We start from the raw sequence: 21740 nt of genomic DNA on the forward strand, positions 1-21740 counted from the left end.
TTCCATCCACAATTTATGAAGCATGGTAAATTGCCTTGGGAAATTAGCACCCTCTCAAACTGGTACAGTTTCCAGCACATTAAACCTATGTCTGCACTGTTAAAACCCAAACATCTGTCCAAACAGTGCAGGAACAGATGCATACAATGTGGGTTCAATTTGTCTTTGACCAACAGAAAAGACATGGTGCAGAAATGAGGACTAGGACTTGCATTTAACAGTATATGTGATAACCACTGTGATGCATATCTTTCATTTTTGTTTTAATAATTGAGGAGAAAAAGCGTAAGAAGAAATCATCATCAAGAAAATTAATTGGTCTTAAGTCAGTTGTATCTTACTACCTTTAATACAATAAAATGTAATATTCTCAGAATGGGCTGTGTGAGTGGGTTCTTGATTCTACTGCTATCTAGAAGGCTTATTTCCAAAAGCACTGCTGGGGAGCTATGTTTAAACCTATGCAATTTATTGCAGCCCCATGCTTTTTAGCCTCCACATCAGAGGTTACTCCCAGCATTTCCCACTCTTGGTTATCCTGGCTGGTGGACCTGGGAGCTGTGGTTCAACAAAATCTGAAGTACTACGTATTGTCTACCCATAGTCAACATGAAACCAGCTGGTTGGATCATCTCAAGTGCTGGAATCTTGGTTGCTTCCTTGGCTTGGAACATTCTTCAAACTGAAATGTCACTTTTTGAAGACGCTGCACTATTTTACTTGGGATTCAGAAATGAGAGCACACAATGCCTGTCTGACCTTCTCCCACATCAGCCTGCCTATATGTTAAGGAGAACTTTAAAGGCTTTCTGTCTACTCACCTCCTGTGGTGTAGTAGGTGGAGGGTTCTTTTGGTGAGGAGATTAACGCTACGTTTATGTCAGAGTTAGCAACTATTCCAGGAACGGGGTAATCCCCTCAAGCATTCTGGTGTGAGAATACTGAAGTGTCATGTTGTATGGTCCTTTTATAGGATTTTTTTGTGCTGTCTCCTCCTTTGTCTCTGAGCTCAACCTCACTTCTCCCTAATAACAGCACAGAAACAAACAGCACCTGTTCCAGTACCTATTTTATATGACAGGTCCTCATGATGTTATCTTTGTCTCGTCTTTAGCCACAGCAACTTAAAATCTGTACCATTTCTAAATAGAGTTTTCCCTCTTCTGCTGACACGGGTTTTGCTGTGCCTCACTGGGCATGCCTGTCCCCACCTTTCAGATCAGGCGCAGGGTCTACAAGCTCTTTTTGAACTCTTCAGAAAAGCACTTAACCAGAGTTTAAAAAGAGCTTGAAACATACCGGCTGACAAGTCTGGAGAGTTTGAGTGTGTGGCAGTTGGGTGGTAAAATGGGAAGAAGCTCAGTTGCACTGAGCAACTGTCTCCTCACTATCAGTTGGACTACCTGTAAACATGGATTTATCATTTTTTTTTAAAAAGTGATAAACTCTTATTCAAAAACAGCAGTCTGAAAAACAGTGAACCAGCATGGGAGCGCATGGGTGGGATGTGGTGAAGCAAGATCTCGTCTGTCCCACTATACCGTCCCTGTGTCACCTGTCTTCTGTTTTTTTTGAATATTTTTATGCATGGCTTGCCACCCTGTGGAACGTGAGTGAAGCAAGAGAGCATTGTCTGCCAGCCCACAGATCACCTACAAGTCCCAATGTACAGGGTATGGAAGAGCAGTTCAGAAGCAGGCAAGCTTCTCCTCTTTCATGGGGTGACCCCTATTTACCTTGCAGATCAGCTGTCTCAGTACCTGCAAGCTGTATAAAGTCGACCAGACTAGGAAACAGACCCAAAACTATTTTACTAGAACAGTTATAAGAACAGAATCTTGCAAGTCTGGATGTGCTTCCTTTCTTCCCTCTTTTATCTTCATGGGAATTGCCTGAAGTGTTTTCACAAACAACTTTCTTGGCCTGGACTCAAGTTTCATTTATCTGATTGTTTCCTTGATAGCAGATCTTCCCTCTGTCCTTCAAGGCCATCCTCTGTACTTTCTACATCACCACATTTTGACCGATGGGTAAACCCATGGGTCTAGCCATCTGTCAGTCTTCTTTCCCCATTTCCAACCACACCCCATGTTACAGGACTTGGTGGTTGCTCTTCCTGCCACAAGATGACACTTAGTGGAATGGGAAACAAAGCTAGGGAATCCAAGAATTGCTTTCCTTAACATGTTCTGCATTAACACTGCAAGAACAGCATCACCCTATTTTGAGGCAGAATAGGTTCAGCATTCTGGCCAGCAGGTGTTATGCCAGCATACTTTCCTACTTGCTCAAGAAGTAATGAATTGCACATTAACAAACCTTCTCTCTCTCTCTTTCTGAATATTGGAGCTCAGCAAATGCATCTAGGGAGATTATGAACCCTTCTGCCATTTACAGGTACCATGTTGCTGATCCATGGCTTATGAATTTTTTTTACCAAAAGAGGGTTGTTTTTTATTTTGCCCAGAATTTATTTTACTGTTCTTTTTTTTTTTAATACCAAAGAAAAATCTTTACTTTTACTGTATGTTGATACCAGGTTTCTACAGTATTATTCCATTATAGATTGCCTTGGCAGTTCTTGATTGAAAGGTAATAATTTAATAATGGGAGTAATGAAAAGAGCTAATCATAGTAAGATCTCTTGATGTTTTTTCATGAAATGAAAAGAACCTGTTCTGTGGCAGATTCATATTTACAGCAGTATATCAATCAAAGTCAATATTTGTAGCTCAGGGTTGAACTGTGGAGTCCTTGGTGCTCTCTGAGCTCTGTTGTTTTCCTGCAGACATTTCACTGCCAGACTAGGCAACATCTTCAGTGCAAAGGGGGAGTGGGCCTTGCTCTCTGTTTATATACCATGGTTTGTCCAGCTTGCATTGGTGGAGGTGTTGTTCTTTCCCTGGGAGTTCCTTGATTGGGCTGTTGTTTGCTGCTTGGTTGATTGACTGAGTTAATAGTTCCTTGATGAGGGTATATTGTGCTGTTTGATTGTTCATCTGGTGTTAATCCTAGTGTTGATTTTTGCATATCTGGGTGTTGATTGCTGGCAAGGGAGTGTACTGGTCTTTTGGCTTTTCTATTGTCTCTTTTGAATGGTATGTAAATGTTGTTTACCTCTATGTGTCTGTTGATGGCTGCTTTCTCTGAGTGCCAAGCTTCCAGGAATTCTCTGGCGTTTTTGGATTTGGCTTGGTTTAGGATGCTCACAGTTTCCCAGTTGAAACTATGGTTGAGTCTGTCCATGTGTTGTGAGATTAAGGAGTTCTCATCATGTCTTCTGACTGCTAGTTGGTGTTTGTGGATGCGCTCTGCTAGTCTTCTGCCTTTCTGTCCTACATAGTGGCTGCTACAGTTCTTACAAATTGTTCCAAACCCTGGGAAAGCCATATTTCTGAAAGAGACTTAGAGCAGTGTTTCTCAACCTGCAACTTTAAGATGGGTAGACTTCAGCAAGGCTGGCTGGGGAATTCTGGAACATCTTAAAGTTGCCAAAGTTGAGAAACACTGACTTAGAAGTACTTAGAACGAAGGAGACATTAGAGGAAGTACCATTTAGTTGGAGACCTTAAAACAGGATGCATCTGGATTGGATCATGTTTCTCACTCTAGATAGGCAGTTGAAAAAAAAATGTCCTTAATAGACTGGCTGTGATGGTGATTTGGTTATTACAGGCATCAGCCTTTACCTTGTCTTGTTAAAGTGTATTTTTTAAAGTTGTATCGGAGGATACCCAGCTCATGGATTCTATATTCCACAAAAATGAAGCTGTATCTCAACACTCCCTTTTGGCTCCTGCTCTTGCAGCCTTTCTCAGAAATACAGTGCATGCTAGACAAGCTAGAATTATGCAGGTAAGAACACATATATAAATTAAAGCCACCATGGCTGTGCTTCTCAATAGCAACAGGAGGTCAGGGAAGAATTTCCAGTGATTCTTTTAATACTTAAGAAAATACATACAAAAGAAGGAGATTAGGGATTTAGTAGGCATGATCAATTGTATTTAGAAGTAGAATAGCTCTCAGTGAAAGTTTCAGAACTGGCAAAATTTGTTCCCTAGAACCACCTAGAGCCAGATTTCTGGTCAATATTAAGAGTAACAGAAAAGCTGGTAAGCCTTTGGAGGATAAAGATGAAGGGTAAAAGTAAACTAAGGAAAAATCTACAGCTAAGGAACACAGGGAAAGTACAAATTCTCATAATGGTTCAGGACAGTGGCAAAAAAGAAACTGAAGAGACAAAACTTTACAAATAGTACAAAATCATAGATATAACAGCATAGGATGACAGAATAGTCTGATACAGCCATCAGAAACTTTCAGGTCATTGTCTTTCTGTTTACACCCTTGTAGTTGCCTGATACATATAATAGTTTGTCAACTAGGCTATAGAGTTAGGCATAAACAGCTGAAAGAGAGAGAACTAATGCTCCTGTTCTAGGTGGCAGATGGCCTTTAGAGTTTGGCACTTAGAATTTTGCAAGCGGACAAGCTCATGGATATCCCTGACATTTAGAAGATGGTGGCTCTGACTATTGAGCAGCTGTCTAGAGATAAGTTTAGCAATTGCCCATGATGGGCCACACGAGTGAGCGGATACTCATGGTTTATTTATGCCCTGTTTTGAGTAACTAGCAGAATCAACATATGCGCTCTATGAATATCTTCCAAGTTGTTTGGAGGGCAAAAATTTGTGAAGTCTCCCATGAGACAGGTCTGTTTACAAGACATCTACAATACTGCAGACTTACACCAGCTTATACAAGTTGTCGTTTCTCAGCACTGAAAAATAATTATGTCTAAGAAAGAGGTTTAAGAAAAAAATCTTTTATTTTTTAAAAGGTGAATGCATTAGGCAGCTGCTCATTTATCCCTAGAATAATTATTTAAATAAATACAGTGTGAAGAGCTGTTTTTCATAATTCTTTGTGCTGTGCCTCCTCCTCCCTGCCTTTCTGTCTTTCCAGTCAGGCACCATTTATTGACCCCTGAGAACACACAGCCCTCCTTGGCTGTGGGGACAGGTATCATCACTCTCCTCTCCCCCTTGCTGGTGTGTGCAGGAACCAATTTACAAGTGGAGCCCACACAACCTGCCTGAGCAGATATCTCTCTCTTACTCTCTAGGTTACCAAGAAAATGAATGGTAGAGAGGGTGTGTATATGGATTTATTTTACTTTTAGAATCTCAACTGTTAGCATCTCAACAGTATCTTTAACTTGTAGATAATGACATTCCTTTTTCTTGGCCCAAATGACTGTGCTTTGGGGGTCTATTTTTTGTATTTCCAACATTCATTATAGATCTCTCACAATCCAGCACTCTCTAGGTATGTTGGATTACATTGCATCATCATCCCCAGCAAAGGTAGTCATAATGATAGGAAACCAGAAAGTTGTAATCTACGACATTCCAAAGGTGCCAGACACAGTAGAACTATTCCATATATTTCTGTATAGGGCAAGAGTCTCATTCTTTATGAGACCATCTTCTTGTTCAAAATCCTGGATTTTTTACAGAATCCTTTCTTTGCTACCAAAACCAGATTTCCAATACTGGTTTTCCATTTCCTTCCTCTCTAAAAGTCCCTCCCACCCTAATGACTCCTTGTATTTTTGTATTTTATATTCCATGACTTTATATTGAAAGGTCACCTAGCCACATGGCTAGAACAGCAACACTCTTGGGTCCACTCTGACATTAGGACCACTGTTAGTGAAGAACAAATATTTCCTAGAATTATTATTCCTGCTAAGTAATTCAGATAACGGTGGTGGTCCCTTTCATATGCACAGGTGATGTTCATTTACCATAGGATACTTGGTGACCTTTTAAGTTAGCCTATTAGCTGGGGCTTTTAGGTCAACCTTCTGGTAGGCAAAGTCTGTTTTGTGCATATTTAAATATGTATGCAAATAAACTTTGTCCCTTCCCTCTTCAGTCCAGGAAGAGAAATGACAATTAAGAAACTTGATATGTGCAGTCCTCTGGGCAAGAATTTGGGGAGAGGGAAAATACTGAACATGGGTTATATATGAAAAGCGTTATTATTTGTTTATTATTTTAATGTTAGGTTAATTCTAGCACCTTCTACTTACTATGCTCCCTTTATGCACCTGAAACTATTATTTAATTAATCAGCAGAACTTTTTTGTGCGTTTGGGTTTGTTTGCTTCATTATAGGTAGCTGTCCACATAAATACACAAATCAATTTGTTACTCCTTTTTCATAAATAATTGCTAGGATAGTTGGCTTATTATTGTTTACATGTTGGAAAAAACTGCTAAAGAGTGCAGAGTACATAGAAGACAAGTTTTTTATGGCAACCCCCACCCCGTTTTTATCTCTTACATACATTCTGCCCTCATAGTCCTATTTGGGGGATGCTAGAGATAGAAGATGGGGAGAGCAGCTGTAGATTTTTTTCTCTTGCCTGCCAATACTTAGCTCTGAGTCAGCAACATGTGCATCCTGTTTAAAATCGGCTTATTTGCCTCCCTCTGAGAACAACAAGCATCTTGGATCAGCATGACTGTGACTACTGGAAGACTTGCAATGCTTCTGCAATTTGGCTGATGTCATAGGTGACAATGAAATTGTGCTGATTCCTGTCTTGCATTAAACTGGTTGTACTGGAGCACTCTCAAACTCTTACTGTTTTGTCCTTGCTCAGCATTCTTCCAAAAACATGTGCTTATTTATTCCCCTTTCCTATTGCCCATTGTCTTCCTACCATGCATAGTTTCTGCCACCATGATCTGTGTCCATCCTTTTTGTAGAGTTTTTTTCCAGCTTCCAATTTAATGCCACTGTGGTGATTGTTCAGGATTTTAATAGTGAAATCAGATGTGACTCCTGTCCCTGCCTGTTTGAATATCCTTGATGCTGCACAGAAGTTGACATCTTGTTAATGTAATAGAGACAGCACTATGATTACAAAAACACTACAGTATGAAATATAGGCATCAGACAATGACATTTAAGATAAGCAGGTGAGGCTGGGAAACAAGTGCAGCACAGTGTTTCTTCTGGATTTTGAGAAACACTGAATCTTGCCTCTCCGGCAGCCTTCTGCAAACCGTCTAGACACTCATCTCCTTTTGTTTTGATTCCAGGTACTAAAAGTGATTCATGAAGTACAATGTAATGGGGGAGAAGAACCCGGGCTCTGGCTTATTCAGATCCATTGATTATTCCAGGAATCAGCAAGTTCATCTAAATGATGCCTTCCTCTTCGATAAAACTGACTAAAGTTTCTAAATACATTGAAGCTAGTGTCATCATGATAAATTTGGATTCTGGCCTTTCTTCCATACAGATATGAGCCTATCCCATATGCACCTTTGCAGGTTTCCTTCCTCTCTAGAATGTAGAACTACTTTGATTATTCTTGAGAGAGCAGATCATACATGCAGGTTCTCAGTCTCTCAATTTATTAATCCTAGTTTATTTCTACAAGCACTTTTCTCTAATCCAGAGATGTTGTAGAGCAGCAATTCAGAATATTGGTTATTATGCTCCATTACTATAACCCTGCTACAGATTGGCTACAGCAAATTTGACAAGATTTGTGTTGTTGTTTATTTGTTCAGTCGCTTCTGACTCTTCGTGACTTCATGGACCAGCCCACACCAGAGCTTCCTGTTAGTCGTCGCCACCCCCAGCTCCCCCAAGGACGAGTCTGTCACCTCTACAATATCATCCATCCAACTTGCCCTTGATCGGCCCCTCTTCCTTTTGCCTTCCACTCTCCGTAGCATCAGCATCTTCTCCAGGGTGTCCTGTCTTCTCATTACGTGGCCAAAGTATTTCAGTTTTGCCTTTAATATCATTCCCTCATGTGAGCAGTCTGGCTTTATTTCCTGGAGTATGGACTGGTTTGATCTTCTTGCAGTCCAAGGCACTCTCAGAATTTTCCTCCAACACCACAGTTCCAGAGCATCTATCTTCCTTCTCTCAGCCTTCCTCATGGTCCAGTTCTCGCAGCCATATGAAGATTTGTACAATCCACTGAAAACAAAGATACAGGGAAGCATGTTGTCAAGACATTCTCAACCTAATCTACAATTTAAACTGTCTCAGTCTCTGGATCATGAAGTCCCTGTAAAAGCATTCCCCAACCAATCCCAGTCTTTGGGGCTTGTTGGTGAAAGTGATATTTTCACCAGGATTGTAGGAGAGATATTTAACTATACTTGTTCTAGTTTTGTTCTTTCTTTGGAAAGTCCTTTTCTTCAACATGTTTCTGCTAATTGGAAGCTTTGCTAAATTGCTTATTTGAAAATTTGAACCATTTTCTATACTGTATATTGCCAACATTTACTTGGTGGACAGTGGAGGGTGCCTATGCATATTTTAAATTAAAAAACGAGAGCACTTTTTTTCTTCTAAATATGTTGTGTATATTTGATTGCCTTGTTGCTGGTTCTCCTACAGGATTCTCAACTGAAAGCAGAAATCCAGTATTCAAGTATACTACTCAGCAAGGAGCTAGTTGGAGGGAGGAGAGGACTTCCATTTCATTCCTCCTAACTTTAGAAAGAGGTGTAAGGATATGTTAATAGCTTGAACTAGAAACAGGTAAACATTGTGGAATTTCCCTATCCTGGGTTAAAAAAAGTAGGAGAAAGTGAAATGTACCAGGAGATCTCAATCTGCCTTATTACCTCCACAGATGTCCACTCAGTGCAGAAAGATTTCACAAAATATATTGGTAATAGTTAAGTTATTTATTTATTAAATTTTGCCACTGTCCATCTTCCCCCAGAGGAGGGACTCTGGGCGGTTTACCGAAACAATAAAAACATTAAATAAAATAAACATAAATACATATCCAATACAGTATAACAATATAATATAAGACATAAATATAGTATAAAATCCAGATGACGATAATAGATATAAAACTGCTCATGTATACCTAAAGGGCCATTTTAGGGCACCAGCCATCTCCAAGAGTGATTACCTCCCCCCCCCCCCGGGCAAGATGGCAGAACCAGGTCTTTAGTTGTTTTCAAAAAGCCACCAGGGATGGAATCTGTCTTATCTCTGGGGGAAGGATGTTCCAGAGGGCAGGCGCCACTGCAGAGAAGGCCCATTTCCTGGACCCTGCCAGATGGAATTCTCTTACTGATGGGGTCCGTAACATGCCTTCTCTGCCTGACTGGGGGGGACGGGCAGATGTAATGGAGATGAGACGGTCCCTCAGGTATCCTGGACCCATGCCATGAAGGGCTTTAAAGGTGATAACCAACACCTTGAATTGCACCTGGAAGCAGACTGGTACCCAATGCAGCTCCTGAAGCAACGGTGTAAATGTGCCAATCTAGGGGCATCAAGAATTGCCAACGCAGCTGCATTTTGGACCAGCTGTAGCTTCCGGATGTTCTTCAAGGATAGCCCTATGTAGAGTGCATTGCAGTAGTCTATGCAGGAGATGACCAGGGCATAAGTGACCATGCAAAGGGTCTCCCAGTCCAGGAAAGGGCATAACTGATGTACAACACGAAGTTGCGCAAAGTTCCTCATGGGCACAACTGCCACCTGTTCTTTGAGCAGGAGCAGTGAGTCCAGGAGGACTCCCAGATTATGCACCGGGTCTGTCTGGGGCAGTGCAACCCCACCCAGCACTAAGGATGTCAGATTCCTGGACACCAAGGAGCCCCCCCCCCCCCAGCCACTCCGTCTTACTGCCCTCATCGCTTATTAGTTACAACAATAATGGTTGTAAGAGTGGCTACAAATTGTTATGAAAGTCCTTTACGGAATACTGGGTCAGACTCAACTCAAGAAAATCCGTCCATCTCATCCTGTAACTATATGCTGAATACATATAGAGAGGCTGGATTGAAAGAAGATGAGCATGATTTTAAAGCTGGAGGAAGAAACATCAATAATATATGCTTTACTGATGATGCAATTCTAATAGGTGAACATGCAAATGATCTGAAAGCTCTAGTAATGAAAATCAAGTACAGTGAAAAAAATGGGACTAATATTAAATATAGAGGAGACCAAATTAATAACAACAGGTACAATAACCAGCCTTAAAATTTGCACTTAAGACATTGAAGTGGTTGATAGTTTATGCCTTTTTGAATCAACTGTCAACAGCAGAGAAACCACAAGTCAAGAACATGCCTCAGACTGGAGTACCTCTGGAGAAGCAATATTTAGATGCTGTGATATGCCTATACTTACAAAAATCAGAATTGTGCAAGTAATGTTTTTTCTGTGACACTCTAAGGATATAAAAGTTGGACTTTGAAGAAGCAGGATAGAAAGAGTATTGATGCTTTTGAGCTTTTGTTTTGGAGAAGGCTTCTGACAATACCATGGATAGCCAAGAAAATAAATAAAAAGAGCACAGAACAAATTAATCCAGTTTTCAGTTGAGGCACAAATGACTAGGCTCAAATTACCATATTTTTGATGGATTAGGCAAAGATACAGCACCCTTGAGAAGTCCATAATGTTGGGAAAGGTGGAAGGAGAGAGAAGATGATGATAACCAGTAGCAAGGTGGATGGACTTGATTATAGCAGTAATGGGTACATAAATGTGAGACACGAAGGTCCAGATTGGAGACAGTTCATCCTGGAGAAGGCCTATTCATGTTATTACTATGAGTTGAAACTGACTTGATGGCATATAATCAATCATCCTGTAACATTAGATAAGAAAGCCAGGAAGGCCTTGAAAAAATACAGCATTTTGATATTACAATGTGTTTACTGTTAGAAGAACTGAAGGACCAGGTTAAAGACAGATCATTGTGGATAAAATTTATGTGGTCACTAAGAGTCAACACCGACTTGATGGCACATAATTAATCAATATTGTCTTTACAATAAAACTTATTTGAAAGCAATTTGCCTCAACGTTTGCATGTACCATTTCTCTCTGTTATTCTGTGAATGAATTGGAAAAAATAGAAGAAAACAATTTTCTGCATTGGAAATTTTACTTTCTTCTGATTGGTCACATAGAGATGGTTAATCAGTTGGGATTGTTAAACCCCAATGTAACCTTGATCTGGTTTGCTTGCTGATTGATTGATTGATTGACAGGTTGCCTGTAACATTAAATCAATCAATAATATTAGCATAATAAACTGCTTATGATGGTTGCCTGAATACCACTAAGAGTCAAAAGCCCAATGGTGTTTAATACAGTGGTAAATTGAAGTCAGTGAAATGCACTTTTGAATAAATATGCACAGATTTGAACTGACTATCTTTTTAATTCTCATAGTAAGGAAACAAGTTCTGTGAAGATCAGCTGGATATTTTTTTTAAAGTCCTCCAGAAATAACCTTGCTAACAATATTGCAAATTTGGCTGTTTTTCTTTTATCCTTTTTTAAGTTAGAAAAATTGAAAAAGTTCTTGTAGAACACAGTTGGAGAAACAGTTTGAAAGCTTTTTCTCAGAAATGATTGCAGAATGCACAGCAGTTTGGGCTTTTAGAGGCTGAGATTTACAACTTTGCATAACAGAAAAAACCTATTGAAAACGTTCAAGCTCTGCAGAAGTCGTAGAAATATTTGGAAGTAATAGACATTTCACTCAGTGCATTATATTCTCACTTCAGCTGCTTGAAATGATTTGCTGGAGACTTCTTCTCTATTACTTCTTGTCACTTATACATTTTGGCTTTCCAAATTTTGACGTTTTGAGTTTCCCTGATTTCTCCTTTCCTGCTTCTTAGATCATAAAACTCTACTTTTTCTCATCATCCGTACTGGTTTTGCCAAAGACATATCCAGTTCAACAGCCAGTATTTACCTACTCTTATCACTCAGCAGTTGACAATGAAAGACTTGGCTGTCTCTGAGGGGAAAGCTCATAGCTGTTAAAGCAAGCCACCACTGAAGACTTGATTAGTTTGCTTGATCTGCTTTTAGAACGTAATCTGCTTTTAAGTTAGGGGCCTTACCACCATATGTGTTAGCAAATTCCATAGTTTAATTTTGCAAAATGTATATCCTTTTACTTGTCTTGAAATTCCCAATATTCAGCTTTATTGTAAGGCCTCCAGGCTCTAAAATATGAAAGAATAAGAAAAAACCCTTATCTGTTTTCTCCATGCAGTTCATAATTTTATGAACATGTACTTTTGCTGACTAATCTTTTTTCCCTGAATTTAAAAAGGCTCAGTTGTTGTAACCTTATCTTGCAGGAGAGTTGATCCAACTCCCTATCAGTTCTTTACTTTTTCCAATTCTACAGTATACTTTCTGAGATACAGCAACTGTCCCACAGAGTATTTCTAGTATGTCTGCAGCCTTCTTACAGAAATTGATAACTGTAAAAGTATTATGACACTGACAGTTTATTTTTTATCCTTTTTTGTGTTTTTCACAGCTGATTACACCAGATTGACATTTTCATTAAATTTACCTACCATGGCCCCAAGATCTGTAGCTCAGACCCTGTCATTGTATGGATATAGTTTTTTTTTTCCCATGAGCATCATTTTGTGTTTAATATATAAACATCATTTGCCATGTTGTTGCTATTTATCCAGCTTGGAGAAAGCCCTTCTGGAGCACTTTGCAATCTGTTTATTTTTACTGCTTTGCATAATTTGGTCTGATCAGCAAACATGGCCAATTCACTACCTATACCTAACTTTAGATTAAGGGTGGCCAACCCATGTTTCTAGCCATGTTGCTGAACTACAGTTTTCTACATATTGCACCATTAGGTATTCTAGAAGTTGTCGCTCAGCAACATCTAGAGGGAGCAGGCTCCCTGCCTGCTCCACTTGTTAAAAACACTGATCTCATACAATTCTTGTATCTGCTTCCTGCTCTTTAATTTCATGTAGTTTATTTACCTAGAGGCCTTTGTTAAGAAATAAAGCCCAAAGTACAGTGTTGCCTAGGTCTTCGTTCAAGTTTTATTTGTAGACAACAAGGTAACTAGTAATAATGACATGCTCACTGAAACAGCCGCAGATAACAGGAGTATAAAGTCCATCTGTTCTGCAATAGTAACCATATATATTTCCATACAGTGGTTGTCATCATTCCTAGCTAGCTCCCATAATTCCTGGCCAGAAGGATACATGTATAGAAAGACTATAGTAGCTAAATGTTTCATCTATAAAAGACAGCATCTTACTTGGTTACTGTCACTTCGTAATGTTTCAAAAAGCATAGACAGAATTGCTCCTGAAGACTGAAAGCATGAGGGCCTAATGGGGCACAGTGCAGTCTAGCTGATTTTTTTCTGGACAAAATCAGCAACTGTTGCACAGAGTTGTGAAGAGATTTGGCATTTCATAACAGGAAAATGCTGGTGTCAGGATGCCCTCTGCTTCCACGGTTTTCTCCTTGAAGCCTGTTCCTTTTCTTTTGCTTCCCAAATTGCTGTTGCTGCTCAGTTGGAGCTGCTGTGCCTTCAAAAGACATTACTTTGTTATGCTGTTACCCAAAGAAAAATAAAAGAAGGGAAGAGAAACCATAAGAATCCATTATACCATGTTCTTTGATATTAAATGGTTTTGTAAAGTATTTTTCCATCCTCTGGCATGTATAGCTTGCTGTTTGACAAGGGGGAAGGTCTAAGATTGGTATTCAGGGACATCAATTCACCTCCAGCTGCCTTTAAATTATCAGGAAAGAGTTTGCTATTTGTTGAACAGCCTTTCCACACAGCAGGTCAAAGGCAGTTTTTAGAAAGGCATGGAAGGGGCCCACTGCCAGAAACAACACTGGATAAATATTCAATGTTGGGCATTTGTATCCTTCCATAAGCTACTTAGGCTACAGTGTTCAAAAATAAATATCTGAAACCGCTTCACAAAGCTTGCCTTTATTTTGAAACAATATTATTATTTGTGCATTGCATAAAGCCTGTGGAATGACATATTCAATGCAGAAATAGTTATGCTTGTCTGCTTTATCTGTATTTACCTGCCATAGCAAGACTGGTATCTGCACATTGAATGGTAACATATGTCCTTGATACATGTTGTTAATCTACAGCAATGTTTCTCAGCTTGGTGCCCTCCAGATTTTTTTTTAATACACATCCATTTCTGTCTGGCATAGACAGCAGGTTACAAATTATGGCCAGTGAACAGAAACGAGGTCATTCTGAGCATGGGTTCAGTCTTGCTGCCTACTATAGCCGGGTCTGCAGATCATTCAAAGCCATAGTTTGTTTTCACTATGGTCTGCTGAGTAAGTCACAGACTCTCTTGGATTAGTGCAATGTGTGAGCTCAGACTGTTTTACAACCTTGGAGTTCTCTTAGTTATCATCTTCTGTATCAGCTTTTGCCAATTGGCTGCTCTCTGTATCTGTTGGACCACAAATTCCATAACTCCCAGGGACTTGGTTCGTGGTTGCACTAATTGGGAATTAAATGATTTCTTGGGATAATTGGATAGATAATTATTCGATAAATACTAATTGGAAATTACAGGAATTACAGGAACATGTGGGATGCACCAGGTTGTTTTTGTAAATTGCATGTGCATATTTTTGTCTATGCACAGACATAAGTGAAGAGAAACTTATTCCAAGAGTTCATGATAAGAATGTAGGTGGAGACCATCACCTTGCTGAACTAATTGGTTTTTCTCATGCAAAATACAATTCCATTGCCACTAGCACATCAGGTGGTGTGCTAGCAGTAGTCTGTAGATATTCTAAAAATCAAGACAGCTTGCTTTTGCATGGTTTCCATTTATTTACTCTAAATATTTCCCCTCTTTTCTTCTTACAGACTTTTAATCATATTAGTGTGTTTCAGTGTCTGTTTTGAGCTTCACTGGCTCTGCCACCACCTTCAGCTATGTACCATCTGCTGCTAGTCTCAATACCCACTGAATTATATGCACAGTGGGAGAGATGAGGGCAGTATGCTTGTTTTCAACCACTGAATTGGGCATAAGTGGGATTTCACAGAGTACTTTTCTGATTAAGGCTTGGGGGCACTCTGTAAATATCCTGAGAAAAAGAGAATCTCAATTTCAAAGGCTTCTGACCACATGACATGCTCAGTTTGCAAGAGCGGAAGGCTGTTCTGAAAAAGTAAAAATCTCAGAAGTTAAATAACTGGCCAGGCACTCAGATACAACCTTGTGTTTATATACCTTTTTTTTTTTTACATCCTCTGCACCTTTGACATTAATTGTCTGCATATTGTGAACCTGTCTTTAATGTCTTCTCTTTTCTCATACTACAGTTACACATACAAATTATCTCACTGCTATGCAAGTATAAGTGTAGATATTGAGGTTTAGGTAAATATAAAATTAGATGTATAATCTGTGAAATGCAGGTTGCTTTTTTACAAGAGAAATTGCAGAAGGCCCCTGCAAGGAAGGCTAAGGTGTTGGGTGTATGAGAAAAATGTGTATGAGTGAAAAAGGCTGTCCATAGGCATATTCTCTGGCTTAAGAATTTTATTATGGATTGAGGGACTGACATGGGAGTTCCTACCCTGAAAATGTACTGTAGTCTATTCTTGGTGGTTTCTTTTTCTTTTCCAAAAGTATTCTGTAGAAGGTTTGTTTGTATTTGTCAGTACTCCAGTTTCTTTCTTTGTTAATCTCTTTCAACAGATCTATGATGAGAAGAAGAATTTATTTGAAGTAAGAGACAACATCCCTGAGAAAATTGTGGAAAAAGTGGCGGGGGACATTGAGAGTCTCCTGGCCAAGAAAGTCCAAGCTTTAAAGGTAAAGCAGCTCCTTGGTTTTAGTGTATCTGATGGACCAGGCAGGGCATGGGGATGGAATTGGTATGTGTGATGATGCCCTGATACCTGCATCCTGTAGTCCCCAGGGTTTGCTGATGGATACTTTATCACAGTGTTTCACAGAGTGTTTAACATTACCCATTTCTTAGAAACAAAGTCCTTACACAGATGTTCTTTCAAGTATTTTTTCCTTTGCATCTCAGTCATGTACAAGTCTACAATTAAAGATGGTTTGAAAAGTGCCCATAGCCCTTTCCCTTCTGACCGATCTAAACTCTCTCAGGCTCCACCCTACTTTGGGCTCTTCAGATGAGTGGCCTTTTCTGCTCCTTTGGGAGGATATTTTGCAAAATATGAGCGTATAATGGTGGAACGAAACAGAGAATAATGGGAGTTGTCAGCAGTTAAATCTGGGCTTTCAAGTACATTTTCAACTTAACTTTTCATTTTATATCATTTCCTTCCTTGTTATATAGTGCCAGAGCAGATCAGCATGTTTCAGCTGTAATATTAGGTGGACCTGAGATTTCCTGTGAAAACGTTCAATATCTACATTTTCTGTTTTATCTTTTCTGCTTAGAAATCACACTGAGGACTTTCAGTTGGTAAATGGCTTTTATATGTGTGTGTTTTTGCATAGTTTAATTGCCTCAAAGTCATCAGATATTATTAAATTGTTTATTATTATGACTTGTTTGTGATTTCCCAGAAACCTTGTGCCCAAAGTAGTTCATAAGGCTAAAAAAAAAAGAATAGCAATAATAATACATAGCAAAGCATCAGCTTTTTAATAAGTATTTCAGTGAACCCACATTTATTTCAATAGGACATCAACTTTTCAATCCATAAAACCAAAACTCTAAAAAAAGTAGCAGAACAGTGCACGGCAGTGACAGCTCCAGAATATAGATTAAAATCAGTCAGATCCTTCAGTAAAATAAGCAAAAACAATACAATAAAGTGCATAAAGATTAAAGTACAATTATGCAAAAATGCAATCAGCTTCAGTCATCTTGGCAATTGGAATTTTCAAAGCTCAGCAGTAGTTCAGGTCGCATCACTCCCTCCTCTCTTTTAACTAGGTCAGTCTTTCCACATGCTTTGAAAGAAAAACATTAAAGTTCATGGAGTAACCAGAGAGTTTTGCATGCTGGAGCCTTCTTGTGTGGATTGACACAATACTTTCTTTCCCAAGTATTTTAAAGAGACAACCCTACACAAGCTTCCTTTGAGAATAAGACCTGTGAAACTCAGTGGGACTCGATTTCTCAGTAAACGTGCATGGGCCATACCTTGACAGTCTTAGCTACTCCTGGTATCCTCACACATCATCTCTGTTCAAGGCCAGTTGCTGAATCAACATGAGGGATGGAGAGAGATTATGTACTCCCATCTGATCCTACCCATCCCAGAGCTAGGAGTAAAGCGTGATGCCCCAAATCTTGCAACCCCCACACCATGCACCTGGAACGGATGTGCACCACACTACTTGTCCATCTTTAGTGCAACACATTCTAAGGGCCTTGATCGGTGGTTCTCTCAGCTGAAAATCCAGCTCTGCTCAATGTCAATCCACACAAGAAGGCTCCAGCATGCAAAACTCTCTGGTTACTCCATGAACTTTAATGTTTTTCTTCTTTATTTCCCACTGTACTGTCAACCAATTAAACTTTTTAAAAATATCCTTGAATCTGTGGATTGACTAACTGTTTGACCTAATGACCACTAGGCAGCAGCAGCAGGTTAGAGCTTTGTGCCTCTTGGCTGCCATCTAGTGGTCATCCAGATTTGTGCAGCTGAGATGCAGATACCTACTACTGAAGAATTGGAATTTGAGAAAGAGGGTCAGCTGTGAGGATTAGTGTGGGAATTGTAAACCCTAAGAACATAATGTGAAGAGAGGAAGCCTTCCCTGTGCTTCCTTGGGAGCAGCAGCTGCTGGGAAGGGAATTCCTAATTGCACAGGCTACAGCAGTGCAAGAGCCCAGTTTTTTCAGTTACATTTCTACTACACATGTTAAGTCATGCATGAGATGGACATTCTCAAGGTTTTATACCCTCTAAATCCAACAGGTGATCCACACCTTTATAAAAGAAAGAAAAGGGAGCTGCAAAGTTCCAGGTTCCTTTGCAGCCAAAAGAAGACTGAGGGGTAGGTAAAGAAATCAGGGACCAGACTGAAGAGACTGAATCCACAAGAAACCAGTTGGAGTACAAGATTGCTGGTATGGAACATGTTGTTTCAGGCTGCCTCCCTGATGCATATTAATATGCATTGTCTGCACACGGTGCCTTGTGGCAGGATATTAGGGAAAACACCACCTTCAGAGTGTGCTGTAGCACCTTAAGGTGTCCCTGGACCAACTCAGCCGCAGGTGGAGGCATGCAGACTTGGGAGACAGTTAATGAGCCATCCTCATGCCAGGACAAGAAGGATGTGTTCATTTGCCCCATATCAGTGGATTTGTCTCACACATTTTACTCAGTTTTTTCTTTGTAGCCACATGTTACTTCATAAGTATATTTCAAAGAAAGGCAATGTTACTATTAATCCTAATCAAACTTTTACTCATATTTATGTAGTTTGCACAATAGACTTGACATTGTACAATACCAGAGCCAATACCATCCCATACAGTAGCAGTACATAAAGGGCATGGCCCTCCAGCATTTGTTTTGCAGCATCTACCCTATGGTCAAAATGTTTAGCTCCCCCCCTTGCCTTAGATATTTTGAAACAGGAGTTAAGGGACTAAGCCCTTTTCACGGCTTAGTCCCTCCCCAGATGGATCCTGGTCCTACTACTTTTAGAGTGCAGCCCTTGGCATGCCTCACAAGGCTTGGGCCATGGCTTGAACTCTACTTATCCCCATCCCACCATGAATGTGGCCTCCTCCCATGTTTTTGCTCTGAGCTGAAAGTAGTGTTTTCTAGCGTTCAAGTGTTGCTGTCTAGTTTGCCTGCTGCACTTTCTCCATATGCTGTGCTCTGATTTGGTAGAGTGCAGAAGCAGGAACACCCCCTCATCTGGGTCAGTGCTCACCACTCTGTAGCATTCTAATCTTGGCTGCAGCTACTATTACCATGGTGTTCCAGTAGCACAGTGGTTATAACACCTGCTTGATATATAGAGGGTTCAAAACCCAGCAGAGCTACTGATTTATTTGTTGATTTTTTATTTTTTAATAAGTCCACTGGTACGCCATTTCATCTGTTGTTCCAGTTACTTGAGGAAGAAAGATCTCACTCCAGCTCTCAGACAGACCAGATGAATAAGTACTGCAGTTACACTTTACTACCACAAGTGCCTGGAAAAAAATGAAATGGTGCAGAGGCTTTCTCCTTCCTCCTCCTCCTCCTCCTCCTCCTCCAAGAAAGTACTGTAGTAAAGTGGGTATCTCAGAAAAAGAAAAATAGTAAATTGAAAAAAGTTCTGCTGGATTTCAAACAAGTGATGTTCTGCGCATCAAGCAAATATTATAACCACTGTCCTACTGAGAGGTTCCTCTGTGTGTTGGGGAGGGGTATAATTCAACTTTGTATGCATATATTTTGATATGTGAATATACAGAAAAATGTATCTCCAGTAAGACTTGCCCATAGAAAGGGAAATGATTGGCAGTTGGTTTTCATATGAGGAAAGTTGGGAGGGTATAGTAACTGGGGAATTGCCCAGTTGGGGGCATGCTAGCTGGCAGTCTGGACTGAACATCTGGCAAATTGTTACCAAAGCCCCCAATCCAGACAGAATTTTCTTAATGCAGTTTAGAGTCCAGCTGGCATCAGCATGGGACAGGATCATGTTAAGGGTGCAGTGCTGTTACTCTGTAGGTCTATGGCGCTTTCTATTAACCCTTGATTCTATCTGAAATCCTTCGTTTCACTGCACAGCAGACTGTCTAGTATAATTGGCTTGGGGGTTTTTTTTGTAATTTTTTAATATCTCCCAAAGTAAGATGTATTTACAGTAGGATATATATGCAGACCTCCAATTTATTTTTTCTTCTTTGTAGTTGAGTCATCCAGGGTCTTTTCCTTTAAATCACAACTTGTGAGTTGTATGTATGTAAAAGAAATCACAACTTGTGAGTTGTGATTTCTTTTACATACATGCATACATACATATTATTGGGATGATGAGAATGAGTTAATGGAAATCAGTTATATGAGCACAGCAGTCATGATGCCAATATATTTCACTGCACTTAATCTAGACAGCCCGACTTTTCCTCCTTGTGATGTTGCTGTAAGTACTGGAGGATTATTTTACTGAAGAGAGTTTTATATTGAGTCAGCAGTGACCAAAATAAGAGATAGATTCATGTTGATTTAAGGTTTCATTTATCCATATCTGCTTTTTCAGAGCAAAACATCAACACATGCAAATTAAATATCAGTGAGCTGTATCATGAGAATGTTATTAATATGTACTATCTCTTAGCTCTCCTGAAAAAACAAAACAAATATTGACTGACCAAGACTTAAGTGGTTTTGGCTGTGCCTGGAAGAATCTAGGGTGATTGCATAATCCTTGCATATTTGCTCAGAATGAAGGCCTAGTTTGTTCAGTGCAGCTTCTGACTCGGTTATAGGATTGTATTCCGTGGGTTGGAAATTAGTTGCACAAAAAGAAATTGGATGGAGAGTGGATATTCTGAGATAAGTATACACTGATATCAATATAGCCTGTCTCCAATGGCTTATTAGTATTTGTGCATGTTATTCTGGGACTATTTTCTTTGCCATATGAATGCTGCATGTTCCACAGTCTACTGAAGTTACAGCTTGAAGTATGTAATTTGTCTGTGGAAACCTCAATCAAGATAATTGCCTTAAGTTTATGTTTGTAGTTTGCAACTCCTCTTGTCCAATAATACAGCAGTTGGGAAGTATGAACTTGATTGATTATGAGCTATCAGTGATGATCCTCAGGTCTTCTTCAGTAGCATGTTGAGTGCCATCCGACCTGAGGGGCCCACCGTCTGAACTATATTGTCAATCATTTTATATTTTCTATACATGTGGTTTTCTTGGTAAAAATAAAGGAGTGGCTTACCACTGCCTTCTCCCATGCAGTATGAATTGATGCCTTTGGCATTATCATTAAAGTGATCATCTGCCTCCAGCATCTTCCTATATGACTGCTGCCCTAATATAGGTGCCTGCTTGCTTTAGCTGGGCAGCTGGGATGACTTTCCTGCCTTGGGTGACCCTGCTGGGAATATATACTCTTGACATAAACGGGTGTTCTTCTCTCATCCCTCTCAGAAACACCCACCTGTGCACAGGACTTTGTAGGAGAGTATGAAAAGGGGGAATAAAAAGAATTGTTTGCTGCTCTGATCAAGACTCCCCTTTTGTCCCAAATCCACCTGGACAGCTGAGTTCATAAGATTCAGTCTGGTCTGTCTCTTCTCATCTTATAGTAGAGGAACTATATTTATTTGTTTAGTACATTTACAGTAGAAGCCACCTGCTCCATCAACAGATCTAGTCTACTGAAATAAACAGCACAGACAATCATAATAAAAACACTGTCAAAACAAGAAAATGTAAAATACTGAAAACATTAAAAGAAGTTAAAAGGCCAGAGAAAATAAATGTAGAGCACTTTTCTGAACTGTAATAAGGGGGAGTATTTCAACTCCAGTTGGCAATTTGTACCATAGAACAAGCCCTGACACAGAGAAAACAGACTTAATTGTTGATGCCAAGCATATTCATGATGGGACTCACAAGGTATTGCATTGATAACCTAAATGCTGAAGGTGGATTCAGAAGGCAGCCACAAGCATTGAAATTATTTCAATATTGAGGGTAATGCAGAACCTTGAAGAGACCTCACTTACCATTCATGTTGCTGCATCCTGAGCCAGCTGCTGATACTGAATTGTTTTGAAGGGCTGCCTCACCAAGAATGAATGGCAATAGTCTGATGGTCAGGTTAGCAACACATGACTCACCAAAGCCAGGTCTCTCCTTGCAGGAAGACACTCATCTGCTTTATCAGCTAAGGTTGA

General features: G+C 39.8%; 1 protein-coding gene across 1 annotated transcript in view; it reads left to right on the plus strand.

The window, feature by feature from the left end:
- CACNA2D2 (calcium voltage-gated channel auxiliary subunit alpha2delta 2) overlaps positions 1–21740 on the plus strand; it is a 675105-nt gene that overhangs the window by 164480 nt on the left and 488885 nt on the right. Inside the window, exon 3 of the mRNA XM_063291953.1 lies at positions 15584–15700. Within this exon, the coding sequence (XP_063148023.1) occupies positions 15584–15700 (117 nt within the window). The remainder of the gene's footprint in view (positions 1–15583; positions 15701–21740) is intronic.

This window comes from Candoia aspera, chromosome 2 (genome assembly GCF_035149785.1).
Source record: "Candoia aspera isolate rCanAsp1 chromosome 2, rCanAsp1.hap2, whole genome shotgun sequence".
Lineage (NCBI taxonomy): Eukaryota > Metazoa > Chordata > Lepidosauria > Squamata > Boidae > Candoia > Candoia aspera.